Source organism: Bos indicus x Bos taurus, chromosome 8 (assembly GCF_003369695.1).
Source record: "Bos indicus x Bos taurus breed Angus x Brahman F1 hybrid chromosome 8, Bos_hybrid_MaternalHap_v2.0, whole genome shotgun sequence".
Lineage (NCBI taxonomy): Eukaryota > Metazoa > Chordata > Mammalia > Artiodactyla > Bovidae > Bos > Bos indicus x Bos taurus.
Genome location: NC_040083.1, coordinates 69105805 through 69126531, shown reverse-complemented (window position 1 = coordinate 69126531; position 20727 = coordinate 69105805). Strand labels below are relative to the sequence as shown.

Genomic DNA, 20727 nt, shown 5'->3' with positions numbered 1-20727 from the left:
ACCACTGGACTATATAATCACCAAAGTTTTATTTTAGGTTTTATTTTAGATCCCTACTTTGAGGGCTTCCCATGTGGTGCTGGTGGTAAAGAATCAGCCTGCCAATGCAGAAGGTATAAGAGACTTGGGTTCAATCCCTGGGTTGGGAAGATCCCTTGGAGAAGGGCATGGCACCACACTCCAGTATTCTTGCCTGGAGAATCCCATGGACAGAAGAGCCTGGCGGGCTATAGTCAGTGGGGTTGCAAAGAGTTGGAAATGACTGAGGGTCTGGGCTAACACATTCCACTTTGAGCTGCTTTAAATTTCTTGGGAACTTCAAATCCTTTAGGACCTCAAGTCCAGTTGAGCCCTACCATAAACATTTCCCAGAGTGCCCTGGGATCAAACATTCCTCCCACCCCTTGGTGCAAAGCATCCTGGGAGCTCCTGTCCATCATGCTAGAACACGGTAAGCCTTCCAAACATTCACTAAATACCCATTCCTCTCTCTGCTGCCCTTGGAGAGACAACTGTCTGTACTGGGAAGGTCCCAGCTTAGTGGTGAAGAAACTGGGATGTGTGTCTCCAGTCTGCATTCATTAGTTGCTTGTAGCCTCTAGCGAAAACTTCACGTGAAATGTCTCTATTCCACAATTGTCTCATCCTGGAAAAGGATGAAAACAACCTGTGTGTGTTGTTGACCTCATGACTTTGTTAAGAGGATCAAACAACGTTTTGGATGTCACAGAACTGCTACCATTTAAAGGAATCACTCAGGGACTTCCCTGGTGGTCTAGTGGTTAAAACTCCACATCCCCAATGCAGGGGGCTGGGGTTTGATCCCTGGTCATCCTGGCCTGGGAACCAAGATCTTGATGCTGCATGGTTCAGCTAAAAAGAAATAAATATAAATAAATACTCTACAGAATAAAAGTTAAAAAAAAGAAGTAATCATTCCCATTTGAGTGACTGTTATCCACTTTGATTTTTTTCAGCTGAAGGGCCTAGAAACTCAGGGGGGCAGGAGAGTTGATTCAGGTATCAGGTACAGTCTTGGGTTCACACTCGGGCCCTCCTCCAACTCACCGGGTCCTCTAGACTGCATACCTCTTCAGGTGCCCAAACCCAGGTTCTGATCCTGCTGGGTGATCTGGGCCTGCCCCCACCAGCACCCACAGCCAAAGTCCTTTTTCTAATCTTCCAGTGCAGTCTTCACCCCCTCCACCCACTCAAACAGGCCTGTTTTCTGCCCAGTTGCCTTGGGCGGTCCTGCCAAATCAACCAAGTTACCCCTGCTCCTTCAGCCTCCGCTTGACCCTTGTTCCTGCTAGATTTCACCCATCATTTCTTCACCCAGCTTCCCAGATGGCACTAGTGGTAAAGAAGCCGCCTGCCAGTGCAGGAGATGCAAGAGTTGTGGGTTCAGTCCCTGGGTCGGGAAGATCCCCTGGAGGAGGAAATGGCAACCCACTCCAGTATTCTTGCCTGGAGAATCCCACCATGGACACAAGAGCCTGGCGGGCTACAGTCCATGGAGCCGCAAAGAGTTGGACACAACTAAACACAACACCCCCCAGTTTTTCCCTCCTGACCCTTGACAATCAGCTCACTGCCCACTCACATACCGCTGACCTTTCCTGGGTGTTTGGCCTCCCCATTAAACTGTGGGTATCACAGGCCCGGAAGGGTACAACCATGTTGACTATTGATGAGCTTGACTCGCAAAGGCTACACTTAGGGCTTCAGTGGAGGGCAGAGCCTTTTCCCCCAGCTGCCTCTATTTCACCCTCCAGAGTGTGACTTTCTGGCCCCTTGTCCATGCCACCATCACTCAGCCCCTGAAGGAGAGGAGGCAGACAGGAACTGCTAGCCTGCCCCCGCTTTCCTGATAGGGGGCGGGTAGTATGTGTGCCGTCTCTCTCCCTCCTCCAGCTCTGCCTCCCCCTTCCCCCATTTGAACCCTTGCTCTGTGGCTTTTCTCAGCCTGGCATCACTTGTCCCTCCTACCGCGATGTGGAAGCTCATAAAGAACAAATAGATTTGGGGCCCCAATGCAACCTTTTAATTCCAAGCAGAGTCCCCCTCCCTCAGCATGATCACACGCGCGCGCGCACACACACACACACACTGCAGAAAGGGATCTCAGGGTCTGGGCAGGAACAAAACCCAGACCCGGGCAAAAAAATATATATAATTATATACACATGTGTATTTGGAGAGAAGAAAACCTGGGAGCGTGATTAAGGTAGGGCGGAAAGTAAGGTGAGGAAAGCAGCTGGGGGTGCCCCAATAAATTACATTCTTTAGAAAGCATGGTGGGGCGTGCACGGGCATGGGCGGAAGCGATGGCCAGGACTCTCAGCCTGGCTCCTCATCCCATCGAAGGAGATGAGTTCCGCCCAAGACCTGGATGCTAGAAGGCAGCATTCTAGCCAACCGCGCCTGCAGGCTGATGGTGGGCTGGGGGTCTGTATAGGCGACATCTCCACTCTATGCCACAGGCTTCTGGGGAAGCCACGGGGCTAGAGCAAGAGGCTTCAAAGCTTGGGGGTCGCAAGGGCAGGGTAGGGCGCGAGCTGGAGACCAGGTGGCCTCCCTGCTGGAGGCTGAGAGGCGGGAGGCCCAGGTGCACGGGAACCTGTCCCAGGTGAGCTGCAGAGGAGTGCTTGGGTACACATGGGGTACTGGGGTGCTCTCTGCCTACCTGGCTGCTCCCCACCCTCACGGGACCTCCTACCAGGCCCAAGAGATCTCCCCACCCAGCAGACAGGCCTGACCACTAAGTGCCATGTTCATTTCTCATCACTCTCTTCTGGGACATTCATGTGGGCATGGGGCAGGGAGAGGATGCAAACATTAACTCTGTGTGTGCTGGAGTCCATGCGCTTGTCCTGTACTGTGAGGACCAGGGATGAGAGAAGGAGACCCCCCCTCCCCTGTCCTGGCTCCTTATGGGAAAGAAAGTCCACATCCTACAACCCCAACACGGCAGAGGTCTTTCTTGCTCCCTCTCAACTTGGGTGACGGAGCCAAGCCCACCCCTGCGCCACCTCCCTGCTCCCCCCACCAAGAGATGATGCTTTGGGGTCTTGGGACCCCAGCTCCAGGGCCCTGAAGCGGCAGGGGTGAGGGTCAGTCACGGAGTGGGTGAAGGCCATCAGAAGAGAGAGGCCTTTTTCTTGAGTTCGTTCCGCTTCCACAGAGCCAGCTTGCCAAACTCTTCAGGAGACATGGAGAAGACCCTAGAGAAGTCTTCTGCTGACAGGTGCCTCTGCGAGGGGACACATGGTGGCAGTTTAGAGGGAGGAGGCACAGGTGGGACTGGGCCGAGTGACCAGGAGGTGGTCCTCCCCAGCAGGAAGCCCCTCACCCACCCTGCACATTGTCCCTGCATACCTCCAGCCTCATCCGATCCACACCTGGAGGCAACTTGGTTCGCCCCCTATTGGTCACCACCAGCATTTCATAAGGATAGATCTGGGGGTTGGGGAGGAGAGGGGGGCAGTATTAGGTTCATAGAGGTGCCTGTCAACCTTACCCCTGCTGTTCCCCAGGCCCCCTTATCAGCCTGAAGGGGCCGTGGGGGCTCATGCCATCTTGCCATTCAATTTCCGTGCTGCCCCTCCCAACATCAGCCCAGAGGACCCCTCAGTGCATTCACTTCTCTGGCTTCTCCCCAAGCTGGCCCTCCCCCGCTAGAGACGGTTCTGTCCCCTGCCCGCCACCCCCTGCCTCTGCCCCTGCCCCTCACCTTCTGCTCCAGCACACAGGGCAGGGAGTTCCCCCGGTCCATCCTCCCCCTCTGGCCCTCTCCATTCTGGGGAGACCAAAGCCGCAGTGAGCCAGAGTGCGGCAAGGAGACCTCCCCAGCCTTTTCATGTGTTTCTTGCGGCCTCACCAGGTGACTCCGTGGCCCCACAACCCCCTCCCCCAGCACTGCCATCTCCCCATCCATCCATGGCTTCCGTGGTCCACATGTTCCCCTCCGGAGGGCACTCACCTGCAGGCCTGCAGAAGAGAAGAGTCACTGTTCAGAGGTGGCTCTGAGGTCAGTAGGCCTCCAACCTGCCAGTTCAGCCTCCCCAACCTCCAGCCACAGAGCCCTGCCCACATCGCACACACAGGCTGCCCATGGAGCCTGCTCAAGCCCCTTGCCCAGCATCAAGTCAGCCCTGTCTCTCACCTGGGCTTTCAGCCTCACTCCCAGATGGACTGAAGTCTGTAGACTGGAGCTGGAGAGGACACAAAAGGATCAGAGGAGATGGGAGTGTACTGCATCGTTCCCTTTCACCCCCTGCCCGCTGCCCCGCCTGCCCAAGTACCCCGTCCCTCACAGGCCCCACATGCCCACTCTTCCCTAGCAATCTGTGAGTTCGGTGCTGGGATCTTACCCGGCTCAGGGTGGTCCTGCCATAGGCGGGGAGGGAAGAAGATTTAGACGTTCCTGCGTGCAAGGCTGGAAGAGAGCAGGAGGCCCCGATTCAGTCCCTTTGGCCTGACAGTCATTCCTTGGCCTCCCCTGCCAGGGGCAGGGCCATGGAGAAGGGACTTAGGGGAACCCAGTGGACCTCTTTTGGTTTCCAGCTCCTGCCTGTTACCTGCAGCAGGTGACAGCATGCTGCAGTTCTGAACTGCCCCTGACGCCTCCCCTCTCTTTAACGGACGTGCGCAAAATAGACATTTGGGTCAAAGGTCCAAGTGTTCAAATTCAGAGTCAGATGATGAGCTAAGTCACGTCTGACTCTTTGTGACCCTGTGAAATGTAGCCCGCCAGGCTCCTCTGTCCATGGGATTCTCCAGGCAAGAATACTGGAATGGATTCCCATTCCCTTCTCCAAGGGATCTTCCCAATTCAGGGATCAAACCCACATCTCTCCTGCATTGGCAGACAGGTTCTTTACCACTAGCGCCACCTGGGAAGCCCCAGGTGATGAGGCTCACCATCATACGATGAACCTCTGGGATACAAAAATAAGTCTAAAATAAGTCCAAAGAATCAAATTATTACAGTTTTATGTTTAGCAATGTTAGTAATCAAATTTCAAATGCCTGATGTCATAAAACAGAAGCAGTCATTCTTCCAGCACTGTCAGCTGCTAGATGGCACCGCAGTTGCTTAGGCTTGACATTCCCAAGTCAGATGTCACTTGCAATTAGACCTCTAATAGTATCACTAAGGGCTTCCCTGGTGGCTCAAATGGTAAAGAATCCTCCTGCAATGCCGGAGACCTGGGTTTGATCCCTGGGTTGGGAAGATGCCCTAAAGAAGGGAACAGCTACCCACTCCAGTATTCTTGCCTGGAAAATGCTATGGACAGAGGAGCCTGGCAGGCTACAGTCTGTGGGGTCACAAAGAATGGGACATGACTGAGCAACTTTCACTTTCAACATCACTAAGCTTTCAAGAACTACAGCTTATAATTCAGGAAAATTGGTTTTCAGTAACAGGTTTCCTAGAAAGCTTCTTTGTTTGGGCTAATGTCAAAATTTCTTCATCTCCAGAGGCTAGACATTGCTGGCATTCTATAGCAATTGTTTTGACCAGCATTTTGTGTGTGTGTGTGCGTGAAAGTTTAACCTGGATAGACTCAAAACTGTGAGGAATAATTGTTTTCTTCAAACATTCTTCTAGGATATGTTATTTGGAAATTTGTGAGAATAAAATGTGTTTAGGGCAACCTCATTTTTTTCCTCTTGATACTTCTTACTTTTATATAGAGAACTGTCTGTTTTCACAACCCTCATTGCTGCTGCTGCTGCTGCTAAGTCGCTTCAGTCATGTCTGACTCTGTGCGACCCCATAGACGGCAGCCCACCAGGCTCCCCCGTCCCTGGGATTCTCCAGGCAAGAACACTGGAGTGGGTTGCCATTTCCTTCTCCAATGCATGAAAGTGAGAAGTGAAAGTGAAGTCGCTCAGTCGTGTCTGACTCTTAGGGACCCCATGGACTGCAGCCCACCAGGCTCCTCTGTCCATGGGATTTTCCAGGCAAGAGTACTGGAGTGGGGTGCCATTGCCTTCTCCAACAACCCTCATTAATTATTTTTAAATAATATTTATGTATTTAGCTGTGCCAGGCTTTAGTTATGGCCCGTGTGATCTGGTTCCCCAACCAGGGATCGAACCTGGGGCCCCTACATTGGGAGTGTGGAGTCCTAGCCACTGGACCACCAGAGAAGTCCTTCATTCATTACTGAAGTACTTCACCTTTGTGATAATAAGTATGCACTTCTTCCTTGATGGACTAGTAGAATTTCAAGTATAAGGTTTTCACTCCTAATTACTTCTAGATAGATTATGTTTGAAAGTGACCATTAATTTCAATGTTACCATTAAGTCAGAATGACAAGCCTGTTCGTAATTCTGCAACTGTCAAGGCTGATCAGCTATGCTCGTAATCTACTCGATCATGTGACCATTGGTCCCATACAAGTTCAGGGATGCCAACAATGATGCTGACGCAGGCGTTTCGCTACTCAACTCTGCAAGGCTGAATGCACATTAAAGAGCTAATTTTGCCTGACTAGTTAATCCTGGTGGAGCATGAGGGCTGAATCCAACCTCCGGGACATTTCTCTCTTTCTGCTTCATTCTTCAGGCCTTAACTATTTATTCTACATTCTCTAAAAAAGCCTACCATAACTCTTCCCACCCACACTGAAATATCATCCAGCTGAAATATCACTTTGATGACCAGGTGGATGTCCCAGCCATCTATGAGCCTTAACAGTTCCTTGAGTCCCCCAACCCAGTGACCTTCACTTCTGCTCCACAGCAGGCAACCCCTTCCAATGGTCAGCTCCTGGATCCTGTTGTCCATAGCGGCTTCACCTTGACATTGAAGCCTGGGTATCCCACTTTGGGGTCACAGTGCCCTTCTTTGTTTGAAGTTTTCCATCAGCCACATTCCTGGCATGTCTGCTGGTCAGTCTCATGGGGCCTCCAGCATCTGCATTCCCCAGTCTCCCCTGAACTTCAACCTGTGACTGGGCATATGCTGCTGCTGCTGCTAAGTTGCTTCAGTCTTGTCTGACTCTGTGCGACCCCATAGACGGCAGCCCACCAGGCTCCCCCGTCCCTGGGATTCTCCAGGCAAGAACACTGGAGTGGGTTGCCATTTCCTTCTCCAATGCATGAAAGTGAAAAGTGAAAGTGAAGTCGCTCAGTTGTGTCTGACTCTTCCCGACCCCATGGACTGCAGCCTACCAGGCTCCTCCATCCATGGGATTTTCCAGGCAAGAGTACTGGAGTGGGGTGCCATCGCCTTCTCCGGACTGGGCATATAACCTTGAGTATTTTGGATTTTCCTGGTGACTCAGATGGTAAAGACTCTGCCTGCAATGCAGGAGACCCAGGTTCGATCCCTGGGCTGGGAAGATCCCCTATAGAAGGGAATGGCAACCCACTCTGGTATTCTTGTCTAGAGAATCCCATGGACAGAGGAGCCTGGTGGGCTACAGTGCATGGGGTCCCAAGGAGTCGGATACGACTGAGAGACTAACACTTCTACTTTCACACTTCCATCCACTTAGCAGCTCCTCTGGCCACTTAGTCCCTCAGCACGTGCCTTACAAAACTCTAACCCTGGGACTTCCCTGGTGGCCCAGTGGCTAAGACTTCATGCTCCAAATGCAAGGGTCCCGGGTTCAATCCCTGGTCAGGGAACTAGATCCCACATGCTGCAACTAAAGATCCTGCATGCCACAATGAAAATCGAAGATCCTGCCTGCTGCTGCTAAAACCCAGCACAGCCAAATAAATTAATTAAATACTTTAAACATTTAATATGAAGAAAAAACTCTTGTTAAAACACAAACAAAAAACTCTAATCTGCAACAACCTTGCGCTGCCCTTCAGCCCACAGGCTATGGGAAGCACCACCCCGTGTGGGTGAGTATCACTACAGACCCTAAACCCTCTGCCCAGTCCCCATTCCCAGCAGAAACTGTTCTGAACCTTCACCACTCTCACTGAGCCTCACCCTGAGCTCAGCGTGCGTGTGGGCTAAGTCACTTCAGTCGTGTCTGACTCTTTGCGACCCAATGGACCGTAGCCTGACAGGCTCCTCAGTCCATGGGGATTCTCCAGGCAGGAATACCAGAGCAGTCTGCCATTCCCTTCTCCAGGGGATCTTCCCAACCCAGGGATCAAACCCGGGTCTTCTGCATTGCAGGCGGATTCTTTGCCCAATTTCTCATGTGGCCTGCTCTCAGGTCCAAGTCCCAGACCCTTTCAAGGTCAGCCTCCTGCATCCTAAGACTGGGTCTCTTTCCCCACTTCTTCCCAGCCAGTGCTCCCAGGGGATCATAGTTAAGTGCTCCTCAAGCACTTAAGCCCTTGGTGAACCTTGTTAAGCCCTCGGTGCCTTGTCCTTCTCTCCTCTATCTCTACACAATGGGATTTTTTCTCATGGTCCCATTACCACATATAAGCTGAAGATTCTACCTGAGCCCTGACTCACCCCTCAAGCTTCCAACTCAGTCAAACTCAGCATCCCACCTACATGCACTTAAGACCCAACATATCTCAAACAGTGTCTTCGCCTTTCCCCTGACACCTGCCCCAGGTCTGTCATTACCCAGAACCCAAGGCAAAACCCCCACTCATCTCTCCCTCACTGCCCAAATCCAATCAGCCACTCAGTCCTGTTGATTCCAACTCCTCTACAGATCTTCCTCGGCTTATGATGGAGTCACGAGCCCATAAACCATCGTAAGTCAAAATGCATTTAACAGGGCTTTGCTCGTGGTCCAGTGGTTAGGAATACACTTTGCAATGCAAGGTATTCCGGTTCAATCCCTGGTCCAGGAAGATTCCCACATGCTACGGGGCAACTGAGCTCATGGGCCACAACTGATGAGCCCATGAGCCTCAACTACTGAGCCCATGTGCCACAACTACTGAAGCCCACACACCCTAGAGCCTGTGCTCCACAATAAGAAAAGCCACTTCAATGAGAGGCCCTTCCACCACAAGCAGATTAGCCCAAGCTCGCTGCAACTAGAGAAAGCCTGCATGGCAATGAAACCCATCACAGTCAAAAATAAAATAAATTTAAAAAAAAGCATTTAATACACTGAACCCACCAAACATCAGAGCTTAGCCCAGTCAACCTTAAACGTGCTCAGAACACTTACAGGAGCCTACTGCTGAGCAAAATCCTCTAACACAAAGTTTATTTGACAATACAGTGTTGAATCTCTCATGTAGTTTACTGCATACTGTACTGAAAGTGAGAAACAGAACAGCTCCCTGGGTACAGAATGGTTGTTAAGTGTACGGTTTGTTTCCTGTCTTGATGGTGTGACTGACTGGGAGCTATGGCTCACTGATGCTGCCCAGCATCTCAGGAAAGCACTGTAGGACTTCCCTGGTGGTCCAGTGGCTAAGATTCTGGGCTTCTTGAGGGCACAGGCGTGAGTTTGATCTCCATTTTTGCACAATGTGGCAAAAAAAAAAAAAAGAGAGAGCATCATACTGCACATCACTAGCCTGGGAAAAGGTCAACATTCAAAACTGGACATTTCTCCTGAATGCATATTGCTTTTGCACCATTGTAAAATTGAAAATTTTTAAGTTCTGGGTTATTACTATACAGACTGTATCTATATAATTCTCAAACTCATTCCCTCTTCCCTGGCCTATGAATATCTTTAGCCTTTAACCACACAACTGGAAAGGGTGGCAGATTGTCTCCAAAGATGGCTTGCAACATCATCTCTGAGCCTGTGTGCCCTTGGGTGGTTCCTATCATCAAGAAGCAGAATCTCTTTCCTCTCCCTTGTGTCTGGGGGGCCTGATGACCTGCTCTGACCAGAAGGCACTGGAAGGATGCCCTACAGCTTCCAAGGCCAGGCAGTGAGAGGCCTCAAGCTTCCAGTTTGGGGTTCTCAGATCTGCCCCCCTCCTCTCCAGCCACTGTGTTGGAAGGAAGCCCAGGCTAGCCTTGGTGATGAGCACCGTGGCACCAAAGCCCTGGCCACTCTACCACAGGCTCTGTGCTCTGTAATTCCAGATTTCCAAAGGCCCTCTCCACTGGCTGGATGTTTGCTGCTCCTGGCCTTTGCTCCCACACCATCCCTAGGATCTTCACTGCCCTCCCCCCCCACTCACTGTGTCTCATTCTGCAAGACTCCAACTCTGGAACCCAGGCCCTGTCAGCATCCTTTCAAAGCACTTCAAATGTAGTTCTCATCTCCCAGCACCTGCTATGCTGTGCTAAAACCCCAGTTTCCATGTTACTTCTCCCCCGTGCCCTGAAGCTACCAGAAGGCAGCACTATAGTGTTTTACTCTTTATATCCCCAGGGATCAAGAATATGGTGAAGCGTGAGTTGCTCAATCAGTCGTGTCCGATGCTTTGTGACCCCATGGACTGTAGGCCACAAGGCTCCTCTATCTATGGGACTTCCCAGGCAAGAATACTGGAGTGGGTTGCCATTCCTTTCTCCAGGGGATCTTCCCAACCCCAGGATAGAACCGGCATCTCCTGCGTCTCCTGTATTACAAGCTGATTCTTTACATTCTGAGCCACCAGTGAAGCCCTAAGAACATGGTAGACACCCAATAAATGCTTGTTGAATTAAATGAAATATGCTAATTCTGTTTTAACTGATGCCATTTTTTGTCATCTAATTTTGTTCCATAGCTGGTGCTCTTGCCCTAAGGAGGGTGTGAGCACCCTGGGCCAGCACCGGAATCTTCTCCATCTCGTACACCCACAGTAGCACAGGGCTGGGCATGTGACAGACTCAGCGGAGTATTTGATTCAGGGTCTAGCCAGGTGATTCTGAGCCCCCTCGATGACACTCACAGGTATGGAAGGGTGTCCGGTCGGGCAGAGAGCGGGTTTTCCTCCGAATAGGCAATGACTTTTCCATCTCTTCTTTCAAGATCATCTTTCCCAAGTTGGAAGTAACCTGGGGAAGGAGAGAGGAAGATGGATCCAAGGCGGCATCAGTACTTGTTTCTTTTTGTTTTTAACTTTTTTGACTGCATTGCATGGCATCTGGGATCTTAGTTCACTGACCAAGGATTCACTTAAGACTCCATGCTTGCATTGGAAGCATGGAGTCTTAACCACTGGACTGCCAGGGAAGTCCTGATACTGGACTTGTTTCTCATCTCCAAAAGGTTTGGAGTTGGGTCATTGGAAAAGACTCTGATGCTGGGAGGGATTGGGGGCAAGAGGAGAAGGGGACGACAGAGTATGAGATGGCTGGATGGCATCACTGACTCGATGGACATGAGTCTGAGTGAACTCCGGGAGTTGGTGATGGACAGGGAGGCCTGGCACGCTGCGATTCATGGGGTCGCAAAGAGTCGGACACGACTGAGCGACTGATCTGATCTGATAGCACAGGCAGGAGTGGGGACAGAGTTCCTGAGGGGCTGGGTGGTAGCCTGGAGCCCATGGAGCCTGTCCTTCTTGTGGGAAGCTCTGCCACATTGGGTCTGGTCACCCTTGAGAGCAAGGAGTCAGAGCTGCTTGGTGTTAACTCTGCCCCAGGGGCCTCTGCATCCCAGGCCACAATGCCTAGAGCACAAGCCCATGTCACCAACAGTGGTCTTTCTGTGACTCCCTGGACCCCCTCTCTCTGCTTGGAGGCCAGCAGTCTGCTCACTCCTTTCTCCTCGTCCCATGAACTAATGTGGCTGCTGAAGCCTAGCACTGTCCACGCCACCCTTTTCTGTGCTTTTGGTCCTAATCATAAGTGGCATCCCCCACAGTGACATGCAATCCCCGTGTCCCTGTCAAAGCATAGCCTGACATCCTGGCAAAGAAGGGGAGCTCCTCACATGTTCTGACCACCATACTCTTCAGACATGAAGTCACTCAGATCAGAACAGAAGACACTGGAAGGATGCCCCGTGGCTTCTGAGGCCAGGCTCTGAGAGGGCTGGTAGCTTCCAGTTTGGGGTTCTCAGATTGCCTCGCTCCTCTCCAGCCACCATGTTGGAAGGAAGCCCAGGATGACACAGGGAGGCGGGCGGGGGTCTCCAGACACTACCTTACTGAGTTCCTCTCTCTGCCGCTCCCTGAGAGCCTTCATCTCCTCCCCGGAGTCGTCATCCTCTTCCTCCTCCTCCTCCTCGGCCCCCCTCCTCGACGCCTTCCGCTTCCTCCATTCTGTTTCTGGGGAGCAGAGGGAAACAGGCACATCAGTCAATCAACACGCACTCAACTTGCCGCTCCCTAGGGCTGCACCTTGAAGGGAACACTGCAAATCATTAAAAGCAATGTTTTCTAGTCTTGTAGTGAAGCTGGGTAGGTCACACATGCCCACGAGACTTAAAAGTCACTGGGGACCAAGACCTCGTCTCATTTCTCTTTCTCTTTCCAGAGCTCTCATCACAGAGCCTGGGACGCAGTAGAAATTCAACAAATATCTGTTAAGCAGTGAAAGAAATGAACGGAAAGTGAATTAATGACTAACAAGCAGGGTCATTTACACTGAGAGGGATGGGAATGCTGGGAATGGGGGAGCAGGAGCCTGGAGGGCTCATGCAGGGGATGGGAGTGGGTTCCTGGGGCTTCAGCCGGGCCTATGAGGCAGTGTCTGGGCCTCCCTCTCCCCTCTCCAGCAGTTTCACCTACCCACAACAGCCAGAGATGGGGGGCATGGCCAGTAGTCCGTTTCGATCTTGGCTGGCTGGTTGGGGTCGGGAGGCTGGGCTGCGGGGAACTTGGAGGACTCGATGATGAGGTCCTCAATGGGGTGCTTGCTCTGAGGGCTGCCTCCTGTGGACTCTGCTGGGGTGAGGGGGAGGTCAAGGTCAGCCCCGGGCATACCCCGCCCAGCAGGCCACCTCCCACCCCAGCTCCCCACTCGCTCACATCTCCCTCTTCACACCTGTAAGATCGTGGATACAACAGCAATACATGAGGAAGAGCACAGGACATGTTATGAACATCTCCACTCCTATGGCCCTCCCACCCTCAGTGCAGCCTCCCAGCAGGTGGTGGGAAAGGGGGTGCTGGTCTGTCAGGGGAACCCTCACCTCTCTGCTTGTAGATGGGGGGCTTCTTGTAGATATTGGAATCTGGGCGAGTGGTCTCTGTGGAGAGGGAGCAACAGTGGATGAGAAGGAGGCAGTGATGATTGGGAGGGATGTTAGTGATGATGACGGGAAGGCTGGGTCAGAGGAGGGAATGGAGACATGGATTGGGAGGAGGTAGGAAGTTCTCAGGGGCCTGCCAAGAGCCAAGACAGAACTGGAGATCCTAGAACCGTCTCTCCCTCAGGGATTGGGACGTTTCACACTTTTCTGTCTGGGTGGGAGGGAAAATGCAACAGGTCCACCCTCTCTGGGAGCTCTGCCTGGGTTCCAGCATTAGCCAGTTCTGCTGGTGTGCATATACTCCAGAGAATAGGGGACTAAGAGTAAGGCAATTGGGTTCCTGAAGGAAAAAAAGAGGTCTTAGGGCAAGGATGTAGCCACGCTAATAGTAAAACCTACCAGGATGATGGAAATGGGGCAGGCTGGTCCGGGGGGTCCCAGCAGTTCTCGGGGCTGAAGCCTGAGAGATGGTTCCAGGAGACCGGCTCTCTGCCCACACCTGCAGAGCAGAAGTGTGGTTCACTGCAGCTCCCAGGCCCCCATCCCACCCCTTCCACTATCTTGGTGTTCCCACCCTAGCAGCCCACACACCCCCAACCCCAGGGCAGAGGAGGGCTGTCCAAGGACTTGATCTACTAATGGTGCCTGATCCAGAAGAAAGGATTAAGTGAGATCTTGGGTCAGACACAGATGAACCCAGAGCTGGCCAGTGACAGGACAAGGTCCACTGATTCCATCACCCCCTAGGTTCTGCCGAGCCCAGCCTGGATGTGTGTGGGGCAGGGGTTAGCCCCATCAGAGCAGGGCTGGACCAGTGTCAGGCGCGGGGCAGACTCACCTCTGGGGATGGTGGGGGGGATGTGGATTTGGGTGACAGCGAGCGCTGTGAATGGAGAGGAGGCTGGTCAGAGCCACAAGGGTGGGATTAAACCCTCGTCCCTAGGACCCCACATGGGCTACTTCTTCCCCCTCGCCCAATCCTGCAATTGCTCCGCTGATTTCTGGGCCACCTCTTCTCTCTCAGTCCTTGGCAGCTCTCAGGGCTGGCCCTCCACCCTCTTTCCTGAAGAGGGTCCTAAAACTTTCCCGAGGACCCATGAAGAAGCAGAAGAAGCTGAGGATTCTGGATCAGTGTCCGTGTGCTCCGAGGGCCAGCTGAAGGTGGCTCTGGCCCTGATCCCAGAGCTGAGCAACGACGGGAAGGGACAAGACCCACAGTATCCAGGATGGAGTCAGGGCCCCTCACCAGGCATTTAAGTCTCCCCATAGCCTGGCCTTCTCTCTCTGCTCAGCCATGACACAGTCCCCTTCTCCAATACAGTTTGCAAAGTACCTGTCCCGAGTTATCTCGTGCATTGACTACCTGGTGAGGTGGACCGGCAAAGGTATCACTTCTATTTTGGAGGAGGGGAAACTGAGACCTCATCATCACACAGGTCACATTCAGCTAGGACTTCCGGCCTCCAAGTTCAGGCTGCTAAACTCGGCCTCTGAGCTGCTGGCTTCTGCATGCTTTCCACAAATGTGCTCACTTTCTGCCCACTCGCGCCCCATTCCTACATGACCCCACTCCATGCTGCTACCACTCAAACATGGCCTTTCCTGCTCTCTACCTGGAACCGGCTGGAGGCCAGTCCATCTCTGCCTGCTTTGTAGTACAAACACTCAGTCACCAGCTGACTGGTGATTCCCGTGCACATGTTCTCTTTCTTGTTTTGGCATCTGGCCTCCAGGAAAGAAAGTGTGAGAGGGATTCTGTCCCCCACCCAGTGCGACTGGGGGAGTCCTTGCCCCGAGTCCCATCCAAGAGGACCCTCCCACCCTTTACCTCCCGGCTTCTGGGCAGCTCCACGTGTTCCAGCAGAGAATAGGTAAAGTGGGGCTCATAGATCATGAGGTCAGGCCTCTCGATGTCCAGGATGGCCTTGTCCTTGGGGATGGCAGCCAAGTCCTTATAGCCCAGCACTTGATTGTCCATCTTGGCCTGAAGGGAAATGGTACCCATGGAACAGAGGAGCCAAAAGCCTTATCTAGAATACTGACCTTATGAGCCCGATTTGCAATTTATTAGGAAGAAGATGGGCAGCCAAGATAGAGATCAGCTCCTATAAGTTAACATTTCTATTGTTTTCATTCTAAGGGTTTAAAGTGAAAGTGTTAGTCACTCAATCGTGTCCGACTCTTTTGACCCCATGTTTTGAAGCCCACCAGGCTCCTCTGTCCGTGGGATTCTCCAGGCAAGAATACTGGAGTGAGTTGCCATTCCCTTCTCCAGGGGATCTTCCTAACCCAGGAATCGAACCTGGGTCTCCTGCATTGCAGGCGAATTCTTTACCGACTGGGCCACCAGGGCAGCCCCTAAGGGGTTTTCAGTTCAGTCGCTCAGTCGTGTCCCACTCTTTGCGACTCCATGGACTGCAGCATGCCAGGCCTCCCTGTCCATCACCAACTCCCAGAGTTTACTCAAACTCATGTCCATTTAGTCGGTGATGCTAGAGTGATCTTAAAACAATGATAATCCTTCACCTAGCACTTTGGGTACAAGGAGACAGGACCAGACCAGCAGGAGGGGGTACGCGGAATCTTCTCTGGATCTGGGGCTTTCTCTGCTTGCCATCCTGGCAGGACCATCGTCGTCTGAGTGAAGCTGCCCAGCACACAGCCTGTCCCGGACTCCTCCCTCCTCCCAGCCTTAGGACGCTGGTGGCCAACGGGTACTCACCACGATGCTGGAGGGAGAGCCGGGAACACTGGAGTCTCGGGAGGAGCTGACGCTCCCAGGGGAGGTAAGTGGTTGCTGGGGAGAGCGAGAAGGCAGGCAGGTGGGAATGTGCGTGGGTGCCAGGGCCGGGCTGGAGCAAGCGGGCTGGGGAAGGGGAGGGTTTCCCTAGGCCTCGGGGCTCCGGGGTGCGGTGCCACGGGCAACCACCAGGTGGCACCCTTGACTCCCGGACCTGACCCTCTGCAGGGAGCCGGGCCCCCACCGCGTGCCCCTCTGTCTCCAGCATCCCACTGCCCCTGCGTGGGTGCAGCCCCGCGCACCTTCTGCAGTCGTTCCATGCAGCAAGGATGTGGACGGCCGGATCACTCTCGGGATCCTGTGCGCGAGGGGAGACGACGCAGGCGTCAGGCTCTGTCCGGTTCCTGGGCGCTGCGCGCTTGGGGCCGCGAGAGCAGAGAGGGCGCTCCCCCGGGCTGTGGCGCCCTCATCCCTCGGTGACTGTCCAGGCTGCTGGCCGAGTGCAGGGCCTGGAAGGGGAGGGAGAACGTGCCAGCCGGGTCTGTCGGACCCGTAATCTCCGAGGGCGGGGGCGAGGACAGCCCCCTCTGGCCCAGCGTATCTCCGGGGAGCAGGGCTTCGGCTTTCTCATTTGCTCAGCCCGCGGGGACATCCAGCCGCCCGTCGCCCTCGGCGGCGAGACGGGAAAGCGGACGGGCTGCACTTGTTTTTAAGCCATTGTTCTCTGGTTGGAAAGGAAATGACGGCAGGGGTCAGCCATTCCCAAGGCAGTCTCCACATCCCTTCTTCCTCACACCTGCCCTGCCCGGCCTATGGTCAGTTTCAGGCCCAGGGTCTCACTCCCTTGCCATGGCCTTTCCTTGGCTCTGTTCTTGGGCCGTTGCCCCTCTCCCTCTTAACCTACTGTCCAAGGTACCACACCCTCTCATAGCCCAGAAAGGTGTGGTGATTTTTTTGTTTTTATTTTTTTGCCCCACAGTATGGCATATAGTATCTTAGTTCTCCCACTAGGGGATGGAACCCATGCCCCGGGTGTTGGAAGCACAGAGGCTTAACTTTCCATGGACTGACAGGGAAGTCCCCTGCCACCCCAGAAAGCTTTAACACAGAAGGTCTTAGTAATACTATGAGGTGGCTACAGCAGGCAGGAAGGACAGAGCCAAGGCAACTTGATGGGAAGCAGTCAGGTCACTGACTGGGAACTGTCTCTCTGCCCTGGGTAGGATCCCTGACCAGTGGAGAAGGGAGGGGAGCCACAGCCCCCTGTGCCTGTCCCCGTACAGCGAAAATCTCACTTGCAGGCATTTGGTAAAGCAGCCTGGGGACCAAGGCCACATCCCAGTTGCCTACCATCTTGGAATGCCTGAGTTGAGGCTGCCCTCTGAGGTACTACTTTGCTGCAAGCCAGAGCCCCCTGGTTCAGCAGGAAGGCCTCTGGGCTGGATCCTGGGGAGCTGGGTCCTATCTGCTGCAAATATTAGGAGTTCCCCTGGGGGCACAGCCCAGATCTGCTTCCTCAGTAACTTTCTTAGCAATCTTCCCATCCTCCCTGCACATCCCTGGACCAAACACATAATAACCATTCATTTAATGCCTGGCTGAGTTTCCAATGTGATGGTGACAGTGAGACTGTCTTCCAGCTGCTGGCAGTAAGCCACAGAATGAAGAAAGCTGATGGCTACAAAAGGTACAGGGAAGAGGCAGCAATCACGTAGTGGTTAAGAGTGTGGGCTCTGGACTGGAATGACTGGGGAGAGGAGACTCGGCTACTCAGAAGCTGTGTGACCTTGAGCAAGTTACTTACCCTCTCTGTGACTCATATTCTCATCTGTAAACTGGAAGATAGTTACAATATCTGTGTTATAGGGTTGCTCTGATTATTAGGCAAGTTATAACATGTGAAGTGTTTGAAATATAAATTCTATGTAAAATGTTAACTATTATGATGTCTATTGGAGAAAGCAATGGCACCCGACTCCAGTACTCTTGCCTGGAAAATCCCATGGATGGAGGAGCCTGGAAGGCTGCAGTCCATGGGGTTGCTGAGGGTCGGACACAACTGAGTGACTTCACTTTCACTTTTCACTTTCATGCATTGGAGAAGGAAATGGCAACCCACTCCAGTGTTCTTGCCTGGAGAATCCCAGGGATGGGGGAGTCTGGTGGGCTGCTATCTATGGGGTCGCATAGAGTCGGACACGACTGAAGCGACTTAGCAGCAGCAGCATGATGTCCATCTCCCTGAAGACTGATGAATTTAGATGGCTTTTTCATAGCCATTCTGCCACAGAAGGTCATGAAAGACAGGTCATTAGTGCTCCCAGTCTTATCTGTGACTCTATATCAGGCCATTCTATTTCTCACTGTCTCTCCACTACCAAACTGCCTCCTGGAGCATAGGCAGCTCACTCCCACTCCGCTACTTTTGTGCATGCCCTTGAACTATTCTCTTCTCCCAGATCCCACCCATCCGTCAAGGGTCATCCTTAACACTTCTCCTCTAGGAGACCTTCCCAGTTATTCTAGTCCTCACTGATAAACTCTACTCTGAATTCCAGTGGAACTTAAAAAGAGACCATGTATCTCAATCCTTGATTATATGTTGCCTGACATGTATTTTTGCCAAATAGAATGACTGCTAATTTCTACAATAATAATAGCTATTATTTTTTTTGAATACTCAAGCTGGGTATTTTGACAAGCGCTTTACAAGGATTATTTTGTTTCATCCCCCTAACAACCCTATAAGGTTGACCTGTTTTACAGATAAGAAAGCAGAGGTTCAAAGAGGTTAAAAACTTGTCCAGCATCGTGGAGGTGAAAATGACTGTGTCTTCAGCACTGGCATGATTCATAGTGCCTTCCCAGTACTGTGTCAGGTTCACGGTGTGGACAGGCTAGCATTTGTCACATTTCTTAAGTCTTTTTGGAATTTTAGAGTCAAGGGTTTCTAAGACGAGACTCGACCATCAGGGTTACACTAGGTATTTGGTGCCCATGGAAAGACTCCATTCCAGAGCTTCATCTTTCTCTTGCTTTCTTAACATTTACTTTGTAATGCTTTTAACTAGGTGTCTGAGGACCAGAATAAACTCTAGTGTATATTCAAAGAGCTATTAGCTCCCTCTCACTCCTCTTTCATCTTTACCTTGTTAACAGACAGTATCAAAATAGCCATACACTTGACTTAGTCCTAGAGGCAAGCACTCACCCATCCACCCACCTACCCATCCATCCATCCACCCATCCACCTACCCATACATACATACATCCACTTACCCACTGGGTTGTGTATTGTTTTATCCATCCATTCACCAAACACTTTCTGAGCACCTATTCTTCAATGACCACAGACCATTGTGGTCTTATGGAGAATAGAATGATAAGTCAAAGAAGCTAAGCTGCCCCTCTAGAAATGAGACCATGTGTGTAGATAATACCCCTGCAAACAAACAGTTACATATGCCAGATAAGATAGTATAAGGGGTGATGCAGTGGTTAGAGCTCTGTACTCCCACTGCTGAGGGCCAGGGTTCAATCCCTAGTTGAGGGACTAGGATCCCACAAACTATGGAGTGCAGCCAAAACAAAAAAAGATGGTATAAGGGGCTGTGAGAGGTCACAGGAGAGACAAATCAGTATCAAGAGGGGGGAATAAAAAATTTTCTTAGACGTGTTGGTGGTTTTAGTTGCTAAGTCACATCTGACTCTTGGTACCCCATGGACTGTAGCCCACCAGGTTCCTCTGTCTATGGGATTTTCCAAGCAAGAAAACTGGAGTCAGTTGCCATTTCCTTCTCCAGGGGATCTTCCCTCCCTAGGGATCGAACCTGCATCTCATGCACTGCAGGCAGATTCTTTGCTGACTGAGCCACAAAGAAAATCCTTTCTTTGAAGAGGACGTATTTAAGGCAGGCCTTGAAAGGTGCCTAATTGGAGATCCTGGAAAAACCAAAAAGGGATCCTTGGAAGAGATAGCAGCATGATGGAAACTGGAGACACGGGGAAGCACTATGTCTGTCTGGGGACAGCAAACATGGCTGAACTGTGGAGCTCAAGAGGTTGAGACAGTTTTAGGGCAGGAGGCTGGGAACCAGACTGTAGATGCCTTGAGTTTAGACTAGAGGATTCCGAATATATTCTGTGGGCAACTGGGGCTATGGAATGCTTAGGAACTTTTTTCAAAATGAAGAAGTGATAGATCTAAGCAGTGCTTTGGGGAAATGAGTCTGGCTGCAGACTGGGAGATGGATTAGACAGGTCCACAGAGAGACCAGCCAGGAAGTTATGGCAGTAGTCCAGGCAGGGGATGGTGAGGCGCTAGACTTGGGCCTGGGGCCGAAGAGGCAGAATGTGCAAAACAGAACTGGATCTGGAAACCCCACCAGAAGGAGGGACAGGCAGTGACAGGAGAAGGGGAGGCAATGAGTTCACTTCTTGCCAGGTTGATATTGAGGTGGGGGCAGTAGCGGGAAACACAAATTTGGGAGCCATTTTAGCTAGAGGTGGTAGTCTGCACATGAGATTGCCAATGGAGAAAGAAGATCAAAAATAGCATTCTGGGAAGTACCTAGAGGACTAGAAGCAAAAAGGAGCTGGAGATGGCCTGAAAGGGAGGGCGAAGACGAGGGCTGGGGGTATACCTAGTGATTCTTTGTTTTCAGTAAAGGACCTAATAAACAGTGAAGGTACAAAAAATATGAGAGAAAGGGTGGTGTGTGCTGTGCTCAGTCGTGCCCGACTCTTTGCAACTCCATGGGCTGTAGCCCACCGGGCTCCTCTGTCCATGGAATTTTCCAGGCAAGAATACTGGAGTGGGTTGCCATTTCCTTTTCCAGGGGATTTTCCCGACCCAGGGATGGAAGCCCTGACTCCCAAGTTGCCTGCATTGCAGGCTGATGCTTTACCACTGTGCCACCTGGAAAGAAAGGCATTTGGGGAGGG

General features: G+C 52.0%; 1 protein-coding gene and 1 non-coding gene across 21 annotated transcripts in view; both read right to left on the bottom strand.

The window, feature by feature from the left end:
- Window positions 1–2021: 2021 nt before the first annotated feature.
- The window catches only part of DMTN (dematin actin binding protein), a 32232-nt gene continuing 13526 nt past the window's right edge, over window positions 2022–20727 (bottom strand). For 5 of the 20 annotated variants that reach the window (XM_027549805.1, XM_027549806.1, XM_027549804.1 and 2 more), the window contains exons 2-16: window positions 16086–16292; window positions 15766–15840; window positions 14872–15027; window positions 13882–13926; window positions 13443–13542; window positions 12984–13040; window positions 12580–12735; window positions 11993–12117; window positions 10795–10900; window positions 4374–4438; window positions 4166–4214; window positions 3983–3990; window positions 3734–3799; window positions 3379–3459; window positions 2022–3253 (exon numbers count right to left, since the gene is read on the bottom strand). In XM_027549805.1, the coding sequence (XP_027405606.1) occupies window positions 3140–3253; window positions 3379–3459; window positions 3734–3799; window positions 3983–3990; window positions 4166–4214; window positions 4374–4438; window positions 10795–10900; window positions 11993–12117; window positions 12580–12735; window positions 12984–13040; window positions 13443–13542; window positions 13882–13926; window positions 14872–15027; window positions 15766–15840; window positions 16086–16103 (1221 nt within the window). In that variant the 5' untranslated portion in view covers window positions 16104–16292 and the 3' untranslated portion in view covers window positions 2022–3139. The remainder of the gene's footprint in view (window positions 3254–3378; window positions 3460–3733; window positions 3800–3982; window positions 3991–4165; window positions 4215–4373; window positions 4439–10794; window positions 10901–11992; window positions 12118–12579; window positions 12736–12983; window positions 13041–13442; window positions 13543–13881; window positions 13927–14871; window positions 15028–15765; window positions 15841–16085; window positions 16293–20727) is intronic. The other 15 variants (XM_027549813.1, XM_027549814.1, XM_027549811.1 and 12 more) reach the window with 11 other exon arrangements.
- On the bottom strand, window positions 6087–6159 carry TRNAG-CCC. The gene has a single exon. It is a non-coding gene; the product is annotated as a tRNA-Gly (tRNA).